The 16,097-nt window shown below is 40.7% G+C and overlaps 1 protein-coding gene across 20 annotated transcripts in view; it reads left to right on the forward strand.

The window, feature by feature from the left end:
• Positions 1-16,097, forward strand: part of LOC125719247 (ras/Rap GTPase-activating protein SynGAP-like) — a 144,558-nt gene that overhangs the window by 58,709 nt on the left and 69,752 nt on the right. For 10 of the 20 annotated variants that reach the window (XR_007385045.1, XM_048993839.1, XM_048993848.1 and 7 more), the window contains 5 exons: positions 449-1,060; positions 1,278-1,715; positions 2,719-2,892; positions 3,914-4,125; positions 8,677-8,749. Coding sequence is in view for 18 of the 20 variants with exons in the window: in XM_048993839.1 (XP_048849796.1) it covers positions 449-1,060; positions 1,278-1,715; positions 2,719-2,892; positions 3,914-4,125; positions 8,677-8,749 (1,509 nt within the window). In the remaining 2 variants the exon portion in view is untranslated. Of the gene's footprint in view, positions 1-448; positions 1,061-1,277; positions 1,716-2,718; positions 2,893-3,913; positions 4,126-4,683; positions 7,374-8,676; positions 8,750-12,039; positions 12,102-15,340; positions 15,361-16,097 lie in introns of those variants that run through there. The other 10 variants (XR_007385046.1, XM_048993847.1, XM_048993844.1 and 7 more) reach the window with 4 other exon arrangements.

Raw genomic sequence — 16,097 nt, forward strand, 5'->3', positions numbered from 1 at the left:
AGGTGCTACTTAATATGTGAGCAGCCATAGATGTGGACTGCTTGTTACTGGGACACTAATTAGGCTCTCTAGTCTTCCCTAGGCACCCAAGAAATTGTTAACAGATATCCCCAATAAAAAAGATCAGTAGCCCCAGTTACTGCACAGCCAGGTTTCAGAGCACCATGGGAATACTCTCCGCCTCTTTTACTGAGCACCCCGGTCCTGCTCGTGTGCCTTACATCCCAGCAATCGCACACCCTGGTGACTAGCCAGTAACCGTATCATCGCGATCGCCCTTGACAGCAGCGCTTCTCTGTGTCAGTATGCTTCAAAGCCAAGTCTGACACCCGCCCCAGCAGACCCGCCTCCTTGCCATCAGTTCCTGTCATGTCTTTTGTGAAGTCTTTTTGTGGCAGTGCCCGTTGGCCAATTCTCAGAGAAGGCCTCGCCTTCATCCCTGCCGCAGGTTCTCAGCGTCAACAAAAGCGTGTCCATGATGGACCTGCAGGACTCCAGAATGAACAGTATCTCCAACCTGCAGTCAGTGGGCGACATGCTCAACTCCTCCCAAGCCTCCATCGCAGGCCTTGGTGGCTATGGGGGCATGGGGGCCCTAGGTGGGGGCCTGGGAGGGGGGCTGCGGGCCGGGGGCCGCCTCTCTGCGGGGTCGGGCGGCTCAAGCATGTCGGGCGGCCTGAGGCTGAGTCAGCTGAGCCAGATGGGGACCACGACAGATTCTCTGTCCCAGCAGCAGCAGCAGCAGGCGGCCGCCATGCACTACCCGCTGTCCTTCCAGAACCCCCTGTTCCACATGGCGGCCGATGGGCCCCAGCTGCACCATCAGCCCAGCCGGGCACAGCCTCCGCCGCCCCTCCTGCTGGCCCCGGAGCCCGAGCCCTCCCACCCCACCTACATCCCCGCTTTCGGCCACGGCGGCTTCTCCCGCAGTGAGGACCTTTCGGCGCTGCGGGCCAGCAGCCTGGTGCAGCCCAGCATCATCCACTCACACAGCTACAGCGACGACTATACGCGGCAGAACCAGGCCGAGTACGGCCGGCGCCAGCTGTCTGTCATGCAGGTACCCAGGTTCTGGAGAGAAAGGCCTGATGCCATGAGCAGATCTGCTAATCCTCAGCATTAGGAGATTGAACAAATAATGTGTGGGAAATAGGGCACATATATGTAAGGCAACGACAAGGCACAAAGCTCAGTGATCAGACCTTCAGTGTTCATCTTATTGTTATTGTTAATATTTTATTTATTTCAAACTTTCCTTTTTATCCTGCCTTTTCTAGGACAATTTTCACCAACAGCAACAGCAAATGATGATGATGGGAATGGGCTCCCAGACAGGCACCTCCTCTTCTCTGGCCACACCCCCCTCCACTGTTCACCCAATGCGGCAGAGCTCCATTGCCCCACCCCCTCAGCGTGTCAAATCCCAGACCTCCCACCAGCTGTCCGTTAGTGCCGCGGCAGCCTCAACCCCTCCAAGTAAAACCCGCCCCCCTAGTGGAAATCTGCTCCAGTCCCCGGAGTCCAGCTTCGGGGGTCGGCAGCCGGCGCCACGCCAGCAGCTGTCCGTCAAAGACACCCCCGCCCCTGGACTGCCACACCAGCAGAGCTCAGTCAGGGAGAGCCAGGGTCCCCAAGGAGGGCCTACATCCACCCCACAACAAACGCAGCAGCAACCTCAGCAGCAGCACTTACTGAAGCCTACTATTAGCAAGCAGGTACGTGGAGGCTCCCACTCGGCCGGGTCCTTTGTTTCCCTGCTGCCTTCAATGTACTTACTGTGTGATTCAAAGTCATCCCATTCAGGCGACTCACCTTGAAAATGTCTTAAGAACCAAACAGTTAGCCCTACCGTGCACTGCTGGGCAAACACACTTCTGCGGCTTCAACCACTTTTTAACTCCAGCTATTTTTAGACATCTATGGGAAGGAACGATGTTTGCCATTTTTTGCATCACCGTAGGTGGTGCTCATCTGTTTGGTCAGGACTAACTTTGTTCATTAGCGTCCATTGAAATTCTGTTTATAAAAGACGTCTGCTGTTCAGCTCCCATAGCCTCTTTCTCTCCCATTATTGTGGTCGCACTCGACTCGAGGGCACTAACTGAAACGCTAACTCAAACAACACCTTGCTATTGGTGGTTCAGTGCAACCTGTAAAGTGCGTATAGGAAAATTTGTTTTGTTATACAATTCACAATCCCGTGGGACCGCAGCCCCCAAAACATTTCCAGTGGGTAATTTGCCACCCTTCAGGTCTGTAGCCTTTTGTCCTAACCGTTAAAAGCAAGCAAAATAACATAATGACACAAACATAAAATATAGAAAGAACAGATAATAGTCCAGGTTGAATACTTTTAGTGAAAGTGATCCCCCACAGGCTATATGCAGATTTTTATGAGATATTAAGAAGGGAGGGTAGTGTCTAAGTTTACGTGTTTTCCCTCAGTAAATTAAGCGAATTATAGCATTACTGACAATCAAATGATAAATGGCTATTATGCCCTACATTGTTGTGGTTGCTCTTAAGCGTCTTAACTTTATATAAAAAGTTACTTTGGTAATGATCAAATGCATCGCATATTTCATGACTTTTCCAGGATTGTACCCGTTTGCTTTGAAATATTTGCTCTCAAACCATTTACAGACGCAGACACCGGTTTTGTTATGCAATGAACACAGAACGTATTTTTTTTTACATAGACTTGCCTTTTTGTCATAGGGCACGCAGTCGCCCTCTACCCTGAACCCGCCCACACAGGCTGCCGAGCGCACTGTAGCTTGGGTGTCTAACATGCCTCACCTGTCTGCCGACATCGAGAGCTCACGCATCGAGCGGGAGGAGTACAAGCTGAAGGAGTATTCAAAGAGCATGGACGAATCGCGCCTGGAAAGGGTCAGTTTCTTAGTTGTGTCCACTTGTGTGGCTGGTTTCCCTGTTTTCCCAGCTTATTTGTTTGACCTCTGTTTGCATAATGCTAATGTGGTCTTTCAACCTACATCCCTCCTAACAACAGATTATAAAATAAGTCTGTCGATGAACTTGTATTCACAACTTTCATAATTTTATTTAAAATTTTCAGATTGCTTGCTAAATTGTTGCAATCCTTAATTAGAGACAATTATCAACTATGAGGCTCTTTAAATTTTTTTGGAAAATTTTAGTGTTTGCCGGTAATGGTAAACTGATGCTGACTTTCCACACAGTGCTGGTTGTATCTCCTGAAACGGTGAAATGGGTAATAAATGTTATACCTGGGTTAGATGTTTCTATAGCGACTGAACAGATGGTCTTCAGAGGCGTACACATTTCTAATTTAGAGAAAAGCTGACAAAATTGACCTTGAACTTATTTTAAAACTTAAGGAATACTTTCTGGCACTAATGTGCTTCACTGACCCATTCCTGTCCTTCCTTTGAAGTTTCCTATGCATATCTTATTGGCCTTCACTTCTGCCTTACAGTTTGCCTCTTTTCTTATGTCTTCTGTGTCACCTTTGTGTGTGTGTTTGCAAGAATAAAGAGTAGATGCATTTGTCTAAAAATGTTCACAAACTCTGGCCAAATGAAGCTATTCACTTTAGTCCATGATGCTTAGTGTGGACGATTATGGCTGGTCTCTGTGTACATTTGGATTAGATTAGGATTTTGCCATCTTGTTCATTTAACTTCCTCTTCTGGCCCCTGGAGGATGGGCTTCCCCTTTGAGTTTAGTTCCTCCCATGAGTTCTTCCTTCTAGGGAGTTTTTTTTCTTTCCACCATCGCCTCTGGTTTGCTCACTGGGGGCTTTGGGCAGGGAGAATGTAAAGTGCTTTGGGACAGTATAACACTATGAAAACGCGCAATAAAAATAAAATTGAATTGAATATATAGTGTGTGTAGCAAATTTATGACCATGTCCTATCCTCCTAATCAGGTGCGGGAGTATGAGGAGGAGATCCATTCCCTCAAAGAACGGCTGATGATGTCCCACCGCAAGCTGGAGGAGTATGAGCGACGGCTCCTCACGCAGGAGCAGCAGACCAATAAAATCCTACAGCAGTATCAGAATCGCCTGGAGGACAGCGAGAGGAGGCTGAGGCAGCAGCAGATAGAGAAAGACTCCCAAATTAAAGGAATAATCAGCAGGTAAATACAGGGCTGGTGGGTTGTGAGAAGAGAGAGGGTCTGTTTGTGGCTCACTTCAGCTGCATGATTTTGCTCAATCTAGCAACCGTACTTGTAAAACACTTTTAGCTAATTTCGCAATGTTTTCGCTTCAGGCGAAAATGGACACAAAGTAATCAGTGATGTACATAGTGACTATTGTATTCAAGTCCTCCAAAGCACTTTTACGTTAAGTATATTGCTTGTACAGGCATTTTCACTACTGAGATCTGAACCATTTTCATTTTACCATTTGATAGACATATAACCACAGAGAGAAATTTAAATAAACTTAACAGTGAATTTAACAGGGCTCTTACACATGAATTCTACTTATGACTCTACTGAGAACACTACATTCTCATTCTCTGATGAGAACCTCATCATTCATTTAATTAATGAAACTCATCGTAAAATTAGATAATTAAACTTTAATCAGACTCCACAATCCTTCAGCCTTAGATGTGTTATGCTCTGGTCTTGTTCACTCTTATTTGTTGCGATGTTCTGCTTGTAATGATGAATGCATTTGCTTTTTAGCACTTGACGTTTTGGTACTACTGCCGAGGGCACCAGTTGGTGCCCTATACACTTGACTGTAGCGTCACCTGTGCTTCTAGTAGCCTTGATGGGTTTTTTTCAAGATACCCCAGAATCATACAAAATAATGCACTCAAGACATCTCGACTTCATACAAATCTCAAGACAAAGGAGGATTGATTACATGTAACATTATGAATGAGAGAGTAACTGAGAATACAGAGCCATTCTTTTGAAAAACAACTACTTCCTCAACTTTTATTGGTGCTTCACATAAAAGCACAAGACTAATGAACCAAGGTACATTTATATGTAAGTTTAGGACAAAACTGGCAGACCATGGACAAGCAGCATTAATGCTCCTGTACATACAGCAATCATGTCCTGTACTCAGTTACATTTCAATCCAAGGATTACAAGATGTAGCCATTTAAAGAATGGAATCTTTCATAAAAAGGACATGGGACCCAACCTGCTTTTTATGGATCACATGACTGGGGTGGACACCTGGAAATCTTAACCAACCAAAGATAAATGCCACTAGCTTGGGAAACAGGAAAAACATAACTCTTGTTTTAATCACAAAAAATGCAATGGTCTGTAAAGCCAAACGATATTAAGGCATCCTTCAAACATTATGTATTTAATGGCAACTGCTTTGGATTGAATCAGTAATTTATTACTATTTTAGCAGAAGCTGTTACGGGAAAAAGATTAAGTACTTTTACTTACAACCGTGCAAATGCAGAACGGCATCCAGAATTTCTGTCCTTCGCCATCGTCTCCATTACAAGTCAAGTGCCAGCCAATTTTTTGAGAAGGTGAGAAGGACACTGCCCCTTGGGGTAAAACTGGTCATACGACTTTCTGGAGTAGAAAAGATGAAGCCTAGATACCCTGAGTGCTTTCCAAAGACTGAAATGGATGGAAAAATAAGTGCCGGGTTCACTCTTTGACAATGAATGTGAGATCCTCTGGATAAATGGAAAATAGCCATTAGCTTAGATACACAGTCCCTGTAAAAAACATTCTGGGGCTCTGGACCATGATAGATTCACACTAACATACTTTCAAAAAAGGATAATCCGCAGTGCCACTCAGAAAAGCCTAAATAACGACCCTTAACTTGTGGTCAGGCTTCTTCTCAAGTGACATCTGGATTCAGTGATGTCCTACTTGACTTTTAGGGAATGACCCTACTGTGCACTGATGTGTTCCCTGGTAGAATTTGAACCTGAAGTCAAAAACCCAACCATATATATTGATGTAAATATCTCTGATAGTGTGCTGACTGCTTTTAAATCGCTCACTTCTACATAGCTGGTGTACAATTTTAAAAGTAATTTTTAACATATATGCTATGTTGTACTTCACAGGAAATAAATACTACATTAGCTGTAGTTTGTGCTGCATTTCAGCAATTACAGATTGAATAACATATTAATAACAATGTAGTACAATAAATACAGAGATCTTAGATATATGTATTTATCACCTTTATTATTATTAAGATAACTGAAACATCAGATTAGAGAAACCTTAAAATATTAATCAATGAAAACATTTATTTCAGATGTGAATTAATTTCAATGAATTGGAGAAGTTATATAGAGGTTAGATGGTAGGAATAATATATTTCAATGGAAATCTTTAAATGTCGGCTGCTTTTTGCCAGTGATCTTTGACACACAACAGTTATACTTTGTTGTTATTGTTTATTTGTTTATCAGATGCTATAGTCCAGATGAATTTATATGTAACATACATAGACATAAATATATAATGCACACATATATTGCTGGATATTCTTTTCAAGTGTTTCATTTCCAGCTTTGAAAAATTTTGGAAATAGCTTTTTAAGTTATTTGTTTTTTGGAACGTTAAATGCAGAAAGCAACACATGCTTTTGAGATGTTTTTCTGAGGAAAGAAGTATAATTGGAAAAATGTCATTATATTTTTGTTTGCTAGTGTTGTTTTGCTAGTATTTGGTGCCGGGTAAAGCCCTGCAGCGGTATCATCAAGGCAATTTGTATATGGTTTTTATTTTCAATTTTTGTCAATATATAACTGGCTTTTGACGTAAAGTATAATAATGAATATTCATTCTTCTAGTTCTTGAAGTTATAATAAGGAGAAAGAGTGAGCCCTCACTATCCAACACCCCCTGTTATGACAATCGCATTATTAATCATTCCTAGAAGACCAGCCTGGTCTTTGGACAATTAAAGTCCTTCAGCTTGAGCTCAACTGGGTTGTCAGTAGGAGGGCTTCTGGATGTACCCGTTGTGTCTTCTCTTTCTGCCACTTTTCTGTAACCTTTAACTCTTTCATCTAGTACCTTTCTGTCTTTCGTAGCAGCAAATACCAAATTCACATGACCTCTCATTGACCCATGTCCACACTTTTGTAAGTGCATGAACACTTTGAAACCTCTGAGTATACATTTCACTCAGCAATAGTATGAGATGTATTTAGGTATGTGCGGCCCTTTTGTTGTGAATATCACTTTGTATTCGGGGAGCTGTTCGGCCTTTTAAACGTGATCGGACTGATCTGTCAGAAGTTTTTATTGTTGCTGCGACACTGCCAATATGTGTTTGTACTTTTGTTCATTTTGGTTTTTTTTTCCACTCTTAATTTGTACAAAGCGCAACAGTGTAAATCATTCATGGAATAAAACACCCAAGTACGAATGTTTGAAAACTCACCCTGTGGATTTTCATTATTTATTAATTTATGCCAAGCACACTGAATGGAATCACATTGATTTGTGAACAGCTGAATTAAATTCTGGGTTTTAATTCTGATGATTTTAGCAAATAACTTTTAATAATATGATTTACCCATAGTTGTCAGTCTACAAGTATTGCAGTATGTATTGTTTTCATTATGGAATTTTAAAATTAGAATATTCATGCTTGTACCAGATTTCCTATCTGTTTTCGCTCCCCTAAAATGATAAATGAGATATTAGCAATACACTATAAATTATTCATAATGGACATAAACTACATTAACTGGCTTCCTCAAAAATTATGACAGCCTTACACCCAACAGTTATTACGCATAACATTATAAATCACATAGAAAATGGTCAAATATTTTAATTAGGACTGATTATATTGTATAGGAGCAGCAGAACACAGAACAGTTTGAAATCACAGGAAAGCACAACCAGGTTAGATGCCTAACGTAATGTACCTTAATTACCTTATTAATAGATTCACATATGGCAGTAATGATTTTTTTTATAGTTATCACATAATAAAGGGATTCTGAGGATAACACATGTATGAGAGGAAAAAAAACACAACAATCCTTCCACTATGCAAGGCTTTGATGGGAGCCAATAAGTATAGCATGTTCTGGATCGTATCCATGGAGGGGTCAAGCTGAGTTCCACAGATGAGGCTGCGATGGCAGGCTGTCGGGATGGCTGAAGATTAGCTTGGCCTACCATGTAGCTTTCGCTCTGTGCCTTTGTGGGAAGAACGGAAAGCCAAGGATCCATCTGTGTCTGGCTGACGAAAAACCCCCCCACCAAAAAAGGGTCGGGGGAGAAACACCAGCAATGAAAATGCACACATGAAAGGAGCATGTTGAATCCCCCTGGGAAAAGATGAATGGCTGTCTGGACGCCTTTGTTCTTCTTTCCCAACCTTATATTTTTTCACCCCTTGCTTTACCATAACCCATGTTTCCATGGTATCAATACAGAAACAGGAAATTGTAAATATAAGAAGTTATTTGCTCAAAGGGAATTATGGGAAAATGGACATATCCTGAATATCTTTTCCCCCATTCATTGGCATGTTGTATGATTATAATCTCCAGTCAGTACCTGTTTTGCCATAATCCGTTTTGTGATTGTTATAAAATATCCCATGGGATCAGCATTTGACATAGACCGTTGGTACATGTCACCCTGTGTTTGTGGTTTAATGATGGTGGTTGGTCACCATGGACTAACCTCTCCATTGCTTTATTCCAGGCTTATGGCTGTGGAGGACGAGTTGAGGGGGGGTGCCATTCCTGACCTGAAACCCCGGATGTTTGCAGAGCAGGTCTGTCTTACTGTCTGCACGTATCCCTGAATGTCTGCGTGACCAGTCATGTGTCTGCCTGTGAGATTGCTGGCACATGTACTTCAGTCTCTCCACCAACTTTGACTCTAGCTCTCCTTTCTTCTATCTCTCTGCTTTTCACATTCTGTGGCCCTTTTAATTGCCTAACACGTCTTTGCTTTGGATCCTTTTTGTTTATGTGAACTACCCTATACCCCATTTTCCTACTTGGTCTGCCTGTGTTGTCCAGTCAGTCACCACATCCCTCTTCAGGTTCCTTTAAAATGTGTTAATCTTGCATCTCATTCTGTACTTTCCAGTCAAATTTTCCCATATATCACTTTCACCTGTCGAGAATAAAAACTGTCGCTTTGAATAAACTCAAAAACCAACCAGTCAGTATTGCTGCTGCATGCATCTCTTTAGAGCTCAGACTCTTTCGATACACTATAACCAGTTAATTACCCGTTGCTTAGCTTAATCTAGTCTCAATCTGTGCAACAGACCTCACACACAAAAAGCAGGCTAACATTCTCTCGCCAAAAGCTAGAGAGCATATCTACAATCCTGCTTGTCCTTGAGACAAACTGAAAGAGTTGCAGAGAGAAGCCACAGTGATGGTAAGTAAAGCAAGGTCAAAATCAAGTCTGCCGGCATCACTGTAATGCTAATACAGTCATGCATCGCTTAACAACAAGGATATGTCTTGCGATTTCATTGTTTTGCAAATATGTTAGAGTGTACTTACACAAACCTAGATCGAATAGTCTATTACACACCTAGACTGTATTACAGTATATAGCCTGAACAATGACAAAATGTACAGTACCATAGATACATAAACCAGTAACATTGTTGTTTATCATTATTGAGTATTATCTACTGTACATAATTGTATGTGCTATGCTTTTATACCACTAGCAGTACAGTAGGTTTGTTTACACCACAATCACCACATGTGAGCAATGTGATGGCTACAACGTTACAATGGGTACGACATCACAAGGCAACAGGAATTTTTCATCTCTTTTATCATCTTATGGGATCACCGTTGTATATGTGGTCCATCATTGACCGAAACATCGTTACACAGCGCATGACTGTACTGTTCTGCATTAGCAATATTAGAACTGCATGTGTTCTTCCGGGTTACTTACAAGACACTCAAGCCCTGATTTGTTCCATCTCAGTCAAAGATACATGAAGTCAATGACAAAATGTTCAGTTTTCATGTACATGTTGTGAGTTTTTGACTGTAAATGTCATTATTATTTTGTGAAAAGGGACAAAAGTAGGGATTATTCTTTATACTCATTGTCACTGCCTGATGCCATCCCATCACTGCATTTTCCAATGTAAAAATCCTGTCCTATGATGTTTCTCTGGATCACTTCATATCTGCACCTTTTATGAATTGGGTTTATATGGGTAAATACATAAACAAAAAGACAACAGAACTGGATAGCTGGTAGGTGTCACGAGTCGAGGGCAACGATCGCGAGCAGTGAACGGCGATCGTGCGGAAGGAGCAAGCTGACAAGCGGGATACGGGAATACGGGGGTTTAATCGGGGAACAGGACGGGTAACAGGCATTGACTCACAAACATCAATGACAGACAAAGCAAACTGGGGAGACCAGGACTTAAATACACGGAACAAGGCAGCAGGAAACAAGACACGACTGGGCAGGATCAGGAAATCACACGTGGGTAATTAGGGGGCGTGGCACACAGGAGGAGCGGACGAGCCGGGCATGACAGTAGGCTATAGTGTACATGCATAATTATATATAATATAATTATATTACAACTATTTGTGTATTATTCAACGGGAGAAAATTTTACACACAGTATTCCTAGGATTCCTGCAGATGTGCAATATATTTATTACATTCCACAAAATACCCACATATTATTACAGAGACGGGTAAGCAAACTATCCCTTTAACAATTGACATTGACTTTTATTTAGTCATTTCAGGTCAATTAAGTTAAATGTTTTAGTACTTATGGTTTCTAAAGGAATACATTTGTGCAACAGCTGTAATTATTACAATACTACATGGTTAAAATGTTACATAGGATGCAAGTGAGCAATACCGTATAGCCAAGATAGATTTGAATCTGAATCTGATAGATTTTTAAAAAGACAATATACCTGATATGTTTGTATCATGTGTATGTGAATTTGATGAACAGGATCAATGAAAAAGCAGGACGTCAAGCTATCAGAACGTAATGGTAGACAAAGCATTCGATAAAGCATAGAGTGTAAACATGACTTTATGGTCAAACAGTCACATAACCTGCTTTTTCAAGGCATTTCACTGTTTACTAGAACAGTAAAGCTTACTTTAGTCATCACAAAATTTCCTACTTCATTTTGATTGTTAGAAAATGAAAGTGACAGATTTCCTTAAAAACACACACCCACACGTTTTATTAGATATGCCGTTACATTGTCACTAGCGGTGTCATTTATGTATCACCTTTTTGTATTATTAGTACTTGTGACACAAAAGTGTCTGGGAATTAACTGCTCTGTCGTTGTATTTGATCATTTTCTCTGTATGTTTTTGTTGTGTTTTCCCTGCTTGGATGTAAGTGCACTTGAGTACAGTACCATTAATACATCTGTTCTGTGTGCTGTGTGGAAATTTGCGTTTTAATTACACGCATGCTCTTGGATTTATTGCTAACCATGTTTGAAATAAATGTAGGCATTTTGCTGCAAGTTCCTTTGCCCGTTTTGATGTGTCCTACGCTCCCCAGCTGTTGTTTCCTTCCATTTTGTTCAGCTTCTGCTCTTTCCTTTCCCTCCCTCTTTGTGCGCCTTTCAGTGAGTGTTTCTTGGTTAATGGTGGGCATGTCCCTTCACCACAACCCCTAATAGAAAACAAGCCAGTGAATGACAATAAGTGACGACTTGCGACAGCTGCACATCAGCATGTCATGTGACCCACCTCTATTGTTTTCATTGGCCTATTTCATTATGCCAGGTTTAATTGCAGTGCCTTGGCACAATTCATGTATGCGTCGTGTTTTCACTCAGACCAGGCTTGCTGTCGAATGTGTTTGTTCTGTGTGTTATGTTTGTGTGAGTCTGAGGAGTGGGGGTTTCTGCAAAGTGCTCTGTGAAGGTTCACTTGAGAGTTTCTCTCCATCATCTCCATACTCCCTGCTGTGTCCTCTCCTAGACATGCACCCCCCCGCCCCCCCGACCACCTCCACCACAGCCATTCTCTGTCTCTCCTCACTCTATGTTTATGAGATGCGGTGATTTCTCTTAGGGGAGGCGGCAGTCCATGATAGTGCAACCCCGTCTTGCTCCCGTCCCCCACCGCGTGCAAAGGTAATCGACCAATCAGTCTGCACCCTGCACCCTCCCATAACACACAAGCTCGATATGTCCATGCTGCTATATCGCGACGCACAGCCACATCTCTGTCCGCGTAGCGCGCTCCACTGACTCCTGCTCGTGCACAGGACCAACCCAAGGATGCCGGTCGCTGGTGGACGCAAACACAGACATATTCAGAGACAGACGAATGCACTTAGAGCACTGTGAGATTAATGGATCACATTACATTCTCTTTAACCAAAACCATGGGTTTCCCAAACTAAATATTTAAAGAAGGCATCATACTGAATGTATGTCACATACTCACAGAGAAAATATTAAAGTGAAATTAGTGAGAAGCTTTCTAATTTGTGTGATATGGTGTCATATTGGACAAAACTCTTACATAAATCTCAATTATATTCACACAACAAAGAACACTGACAGAACGTGCTCTGGACAGATGTGTGCAGTAGTAGGCGCACACACAGACCGACAGATGGATACGGAGAATTCCCATGATGCTCCACAATGGCTAACTGCAGTCAACCAATGTCGGGTATGCAACATGCTAGCTAGTCACATACTTGAAATGAATGCACTTGAATATTACTCTAATCAATCTCAAATATTGATGCTTGATAATTTAAGTCAATTCTTTAGGGAAAACATTATTTATACTCTCTCCATGTATACTAGTGTTTTAGTCCAGTATCCCTCTTTTTTCGTGGTTTTAGAATGTTTTAGTATGAAAATACAGTGAAATGAACTACATTCATTTTCAGGACACAAACAATGACTATGCTGTGTACTTAGATGCAGTTTTGCACATGTTCATTCAAACACAAACATACAGTATGCACACAGGGACACATGCATAGGGGTGAATCACTCCCAGATCTGAAGGATAGTGACAGACCACACACATGCATTGACAGAGAGAGAAAGATAGGTGTTCAGCTATAAAACATACAAAAAACAACTGACAGACACATAGATAGACAAAAGTTATGAAGTTGACATGATGTAGATAAACAAAACCAGTTTCCCATTCGCTCTGACACTAAGAGACAGACACGCGTAACGATACACACAATTACCACACATTTAAGGTCTATGCAAACTCCCCTGCTTTGTACCAACCAGCTAAAAACACCCAATGTGTCTCCCAGCCTGATCTTAGCCAGATATATGTTATATATCATTATATCTTATAAAATATAAACGTTATAATTTTGCAATAGTCTGAAAACTACGTTATTTTACAAAAATTGTGGTTTAGCTAATCTTAAATCGTGAATGTTTGAAAAATTATTATAATTTATCACATCAGATGAAAGGTGTGAGATCAGCACACATACAGTAGAATATAAACACAAGTTATACACGTTTATCTGCAAACCATAAATTCACCATTTCTTATCTTGTAATATGTGAGAGTGTAGAATGATTGCAGTCACTTTACTGAGTCACTTTCAGATGGGCCTTACTAATTTTAATTACTAAAACCTTCTAACACTGCAATATCTCAGCAGTGTGAGCTTGGAAATGAACATAGACTTGTATGCTTAAATTACACAATGGACAAGAAGATTTTTTTAACAAGATCTTGTTTTAAACCCCAGTAGGCTGCAAAATGTGTTTCAGTGCATAAAAGTACTTAATCATCCTGGATTAGTGTCGAATAATTACAGGGCATGACCAGACGCTAAGCCATTACCTCATGATGATGCCATGATTTACATTAATTCAAGTGTCTTGTTTTCCAGACTCCAAATTTTACTGAATCATTAATCATAATATTAATTAACACTGAACCAAATGATTTGTGCATCACAGATATTATTTCAGATAAAGATATCCAACATAGATAAGGTTACAATTCGTATTGTTAAAATATTCGTTAAAAATGTTTTAAAAATCATCTGTTCCTAAATATCACTGCAAAATAAGAGGATACAGAAGCAATAAACACGAAATTGCATTTTTCTACCGTGTTCATCCTTAGCCCTTTCTTTAAAGTTTTGCTAGACTAATTTTAGACTGTAGAAGAGATTCTCAAAGGTTCTTTGCTGAAAGTTGATTTAATTAATGAGGAAGCCCTTAGCAAAAAATCCCCAAAAAAAAATCCATTTAATTAGGGATGTTTTGCCCTCCTGGATTCTGTTGACACACCCCGTTTCTAGAGATCATTGTTGGAATTATGGGAAATCTCCTTATCTGAAACACAACCCTTCTCCCCATCATGCCGGGGTACATTCAGTGTGTGTCTGTGCAGTCCTTCTGTCAGTGGTTACCGTGACTGATGTCAGCGTTGTCAATGTGACTTGGAGATTGTTACCTGTGTGCCGATTACGCTAAGCGGTAAGTTAGCTGACTGATTTTGGCCAATGACTCTTCGGGTCCCTCGGTGTGTGACCTCTGGTTTCTTATGACTGTTTCAACCAGGTGTTTTTCAGGAGGGGTCATCGTGCTCTCTAGCAGGCATAATTGCCGCCTTCATTCTCTCAAGATAACGAGGGCCGCTGATCTATGAGACAGACTGTGTGTTTGTAAAATGCCCTGAATTTGCTTACAGCCAAATTCAAACCTGGAATCTGGGTAGAACTAAAAGAACATTAAAGGTCAATGACAAGAGTGAGACTGAGGTGGATGGGTGATAACCAGTGTATGTCTCTCTGAATGTTTGTCTGTCTCTGTTACTAACTGCACTGACACTGGCATCCCACACTGCAATCCTGCTTCATTTAATTTCATGTTGATATGGTACTTAACTTTACCTCTGGTGTAGCTTATTCAAGTTTTTTTAGAGGGCATCAGTGTGTGCGCACAGTGTGTTCCCCACCTTTAAAACGATACCTACCTCGATAGTGGGGTAAATGGGAAACTCATAGAGTCGAGCAATAGTTAGCTGGATTGATTGCTTAAGCACACACTGTAACCCTCTGAGAAAAGCAAAGGAAAGCCATTAAGTAGACTCTGTCTTCTGGAACCTAGAGTGATAGATGGAATCTCTTTTACTTGTGGAACTGGGAGCTTGTGGATATGATCTCCTTGTTGGTGGCAGGGGAGTCAAACAATATGATAGATGTCAACGTAGCAGAGCTATTTTACTAACCGGCAGTTTCAGACAGACAAAGTCCATCAGCTGTTTAGAGTGCTTAGAGTTGTGCTTTTGTCTTAAGTTTCCATATAAGCAATAAGTAGTGTTAGCTTATGTTTTGCTTAAAAACATATTTTGTCTGTTGCAGCTTGAAATAAAAGACCAAAGGTCCAAGAACTGAAATCCATTTCTTTTTCAATATGTCAGTAAGTCTTTGTGGTATTGTTAGATACGGATAAGATATTCTGTCAATTTTAGTCAATATATATTTCACTGATGTGTTTCATCTATGTCTGCTTTATTTCAGTTTGTTAAAGGGTAATATTTAATTAATATTTCACTCTTTACTTCTCTCCCTTTTCCTGATGTCAGTGTAAGGGATAAAATCCAAGTGTGAAAGGGCATTTGCGTGTGTAATTTGTAATTGGTGTAATTGACAAGGTTCTGAGTGAGAAGAGAAAAGGTCTGCTGAAATCAGTTCACCTCACATTGCTCTAACATCATAAAACACACTGGGAATATTGTATCTGGAATATGAATCTCCAATAACATTTTAAACTTTCTACTTTGTTAACCAGTCTCCCTACTGAATTCCGTTTTAAAATGCCAATGTTTTTCTTGGTGGAGCATAAGATGGTGTTTCTGGTAGTTACTGGTATATTACCTTTTCTGAAAATGGCACTGAATTTAAAAAATGGTTGGAATTTTTTATTTCAGAGTAGAGCATTTGATTTGTTTATTGCTACTCTTAAAAGAGAATAAGTCATTTAAGTACCAAACATTATATTTATAATTGTCAAATATTACACTTTAATTCTTAAATATATACTTGTTGCAGCACTTGGGGCGGGGGATGTATGTAATAATTAGATCTAAAATATGACTTTGAACTGAATGAACTGTTT

Source organism: Brienomyrus brachyistius, chromosome 23 (assembly GCF_023856365.1).
Source record: "Brienomyrus brachyistius isolate T26 chromosome 23, BBRACH_0.4, whole genome shotgun sequence".
NCBI classification, from domain to species: domain Eukaryota; kingdom Metazoa; phylum Chordata; class Actinopteri; order Osteoglossiformes; family Mormyridae; genus Brienomyrus; species Brienomyrus brachyistius.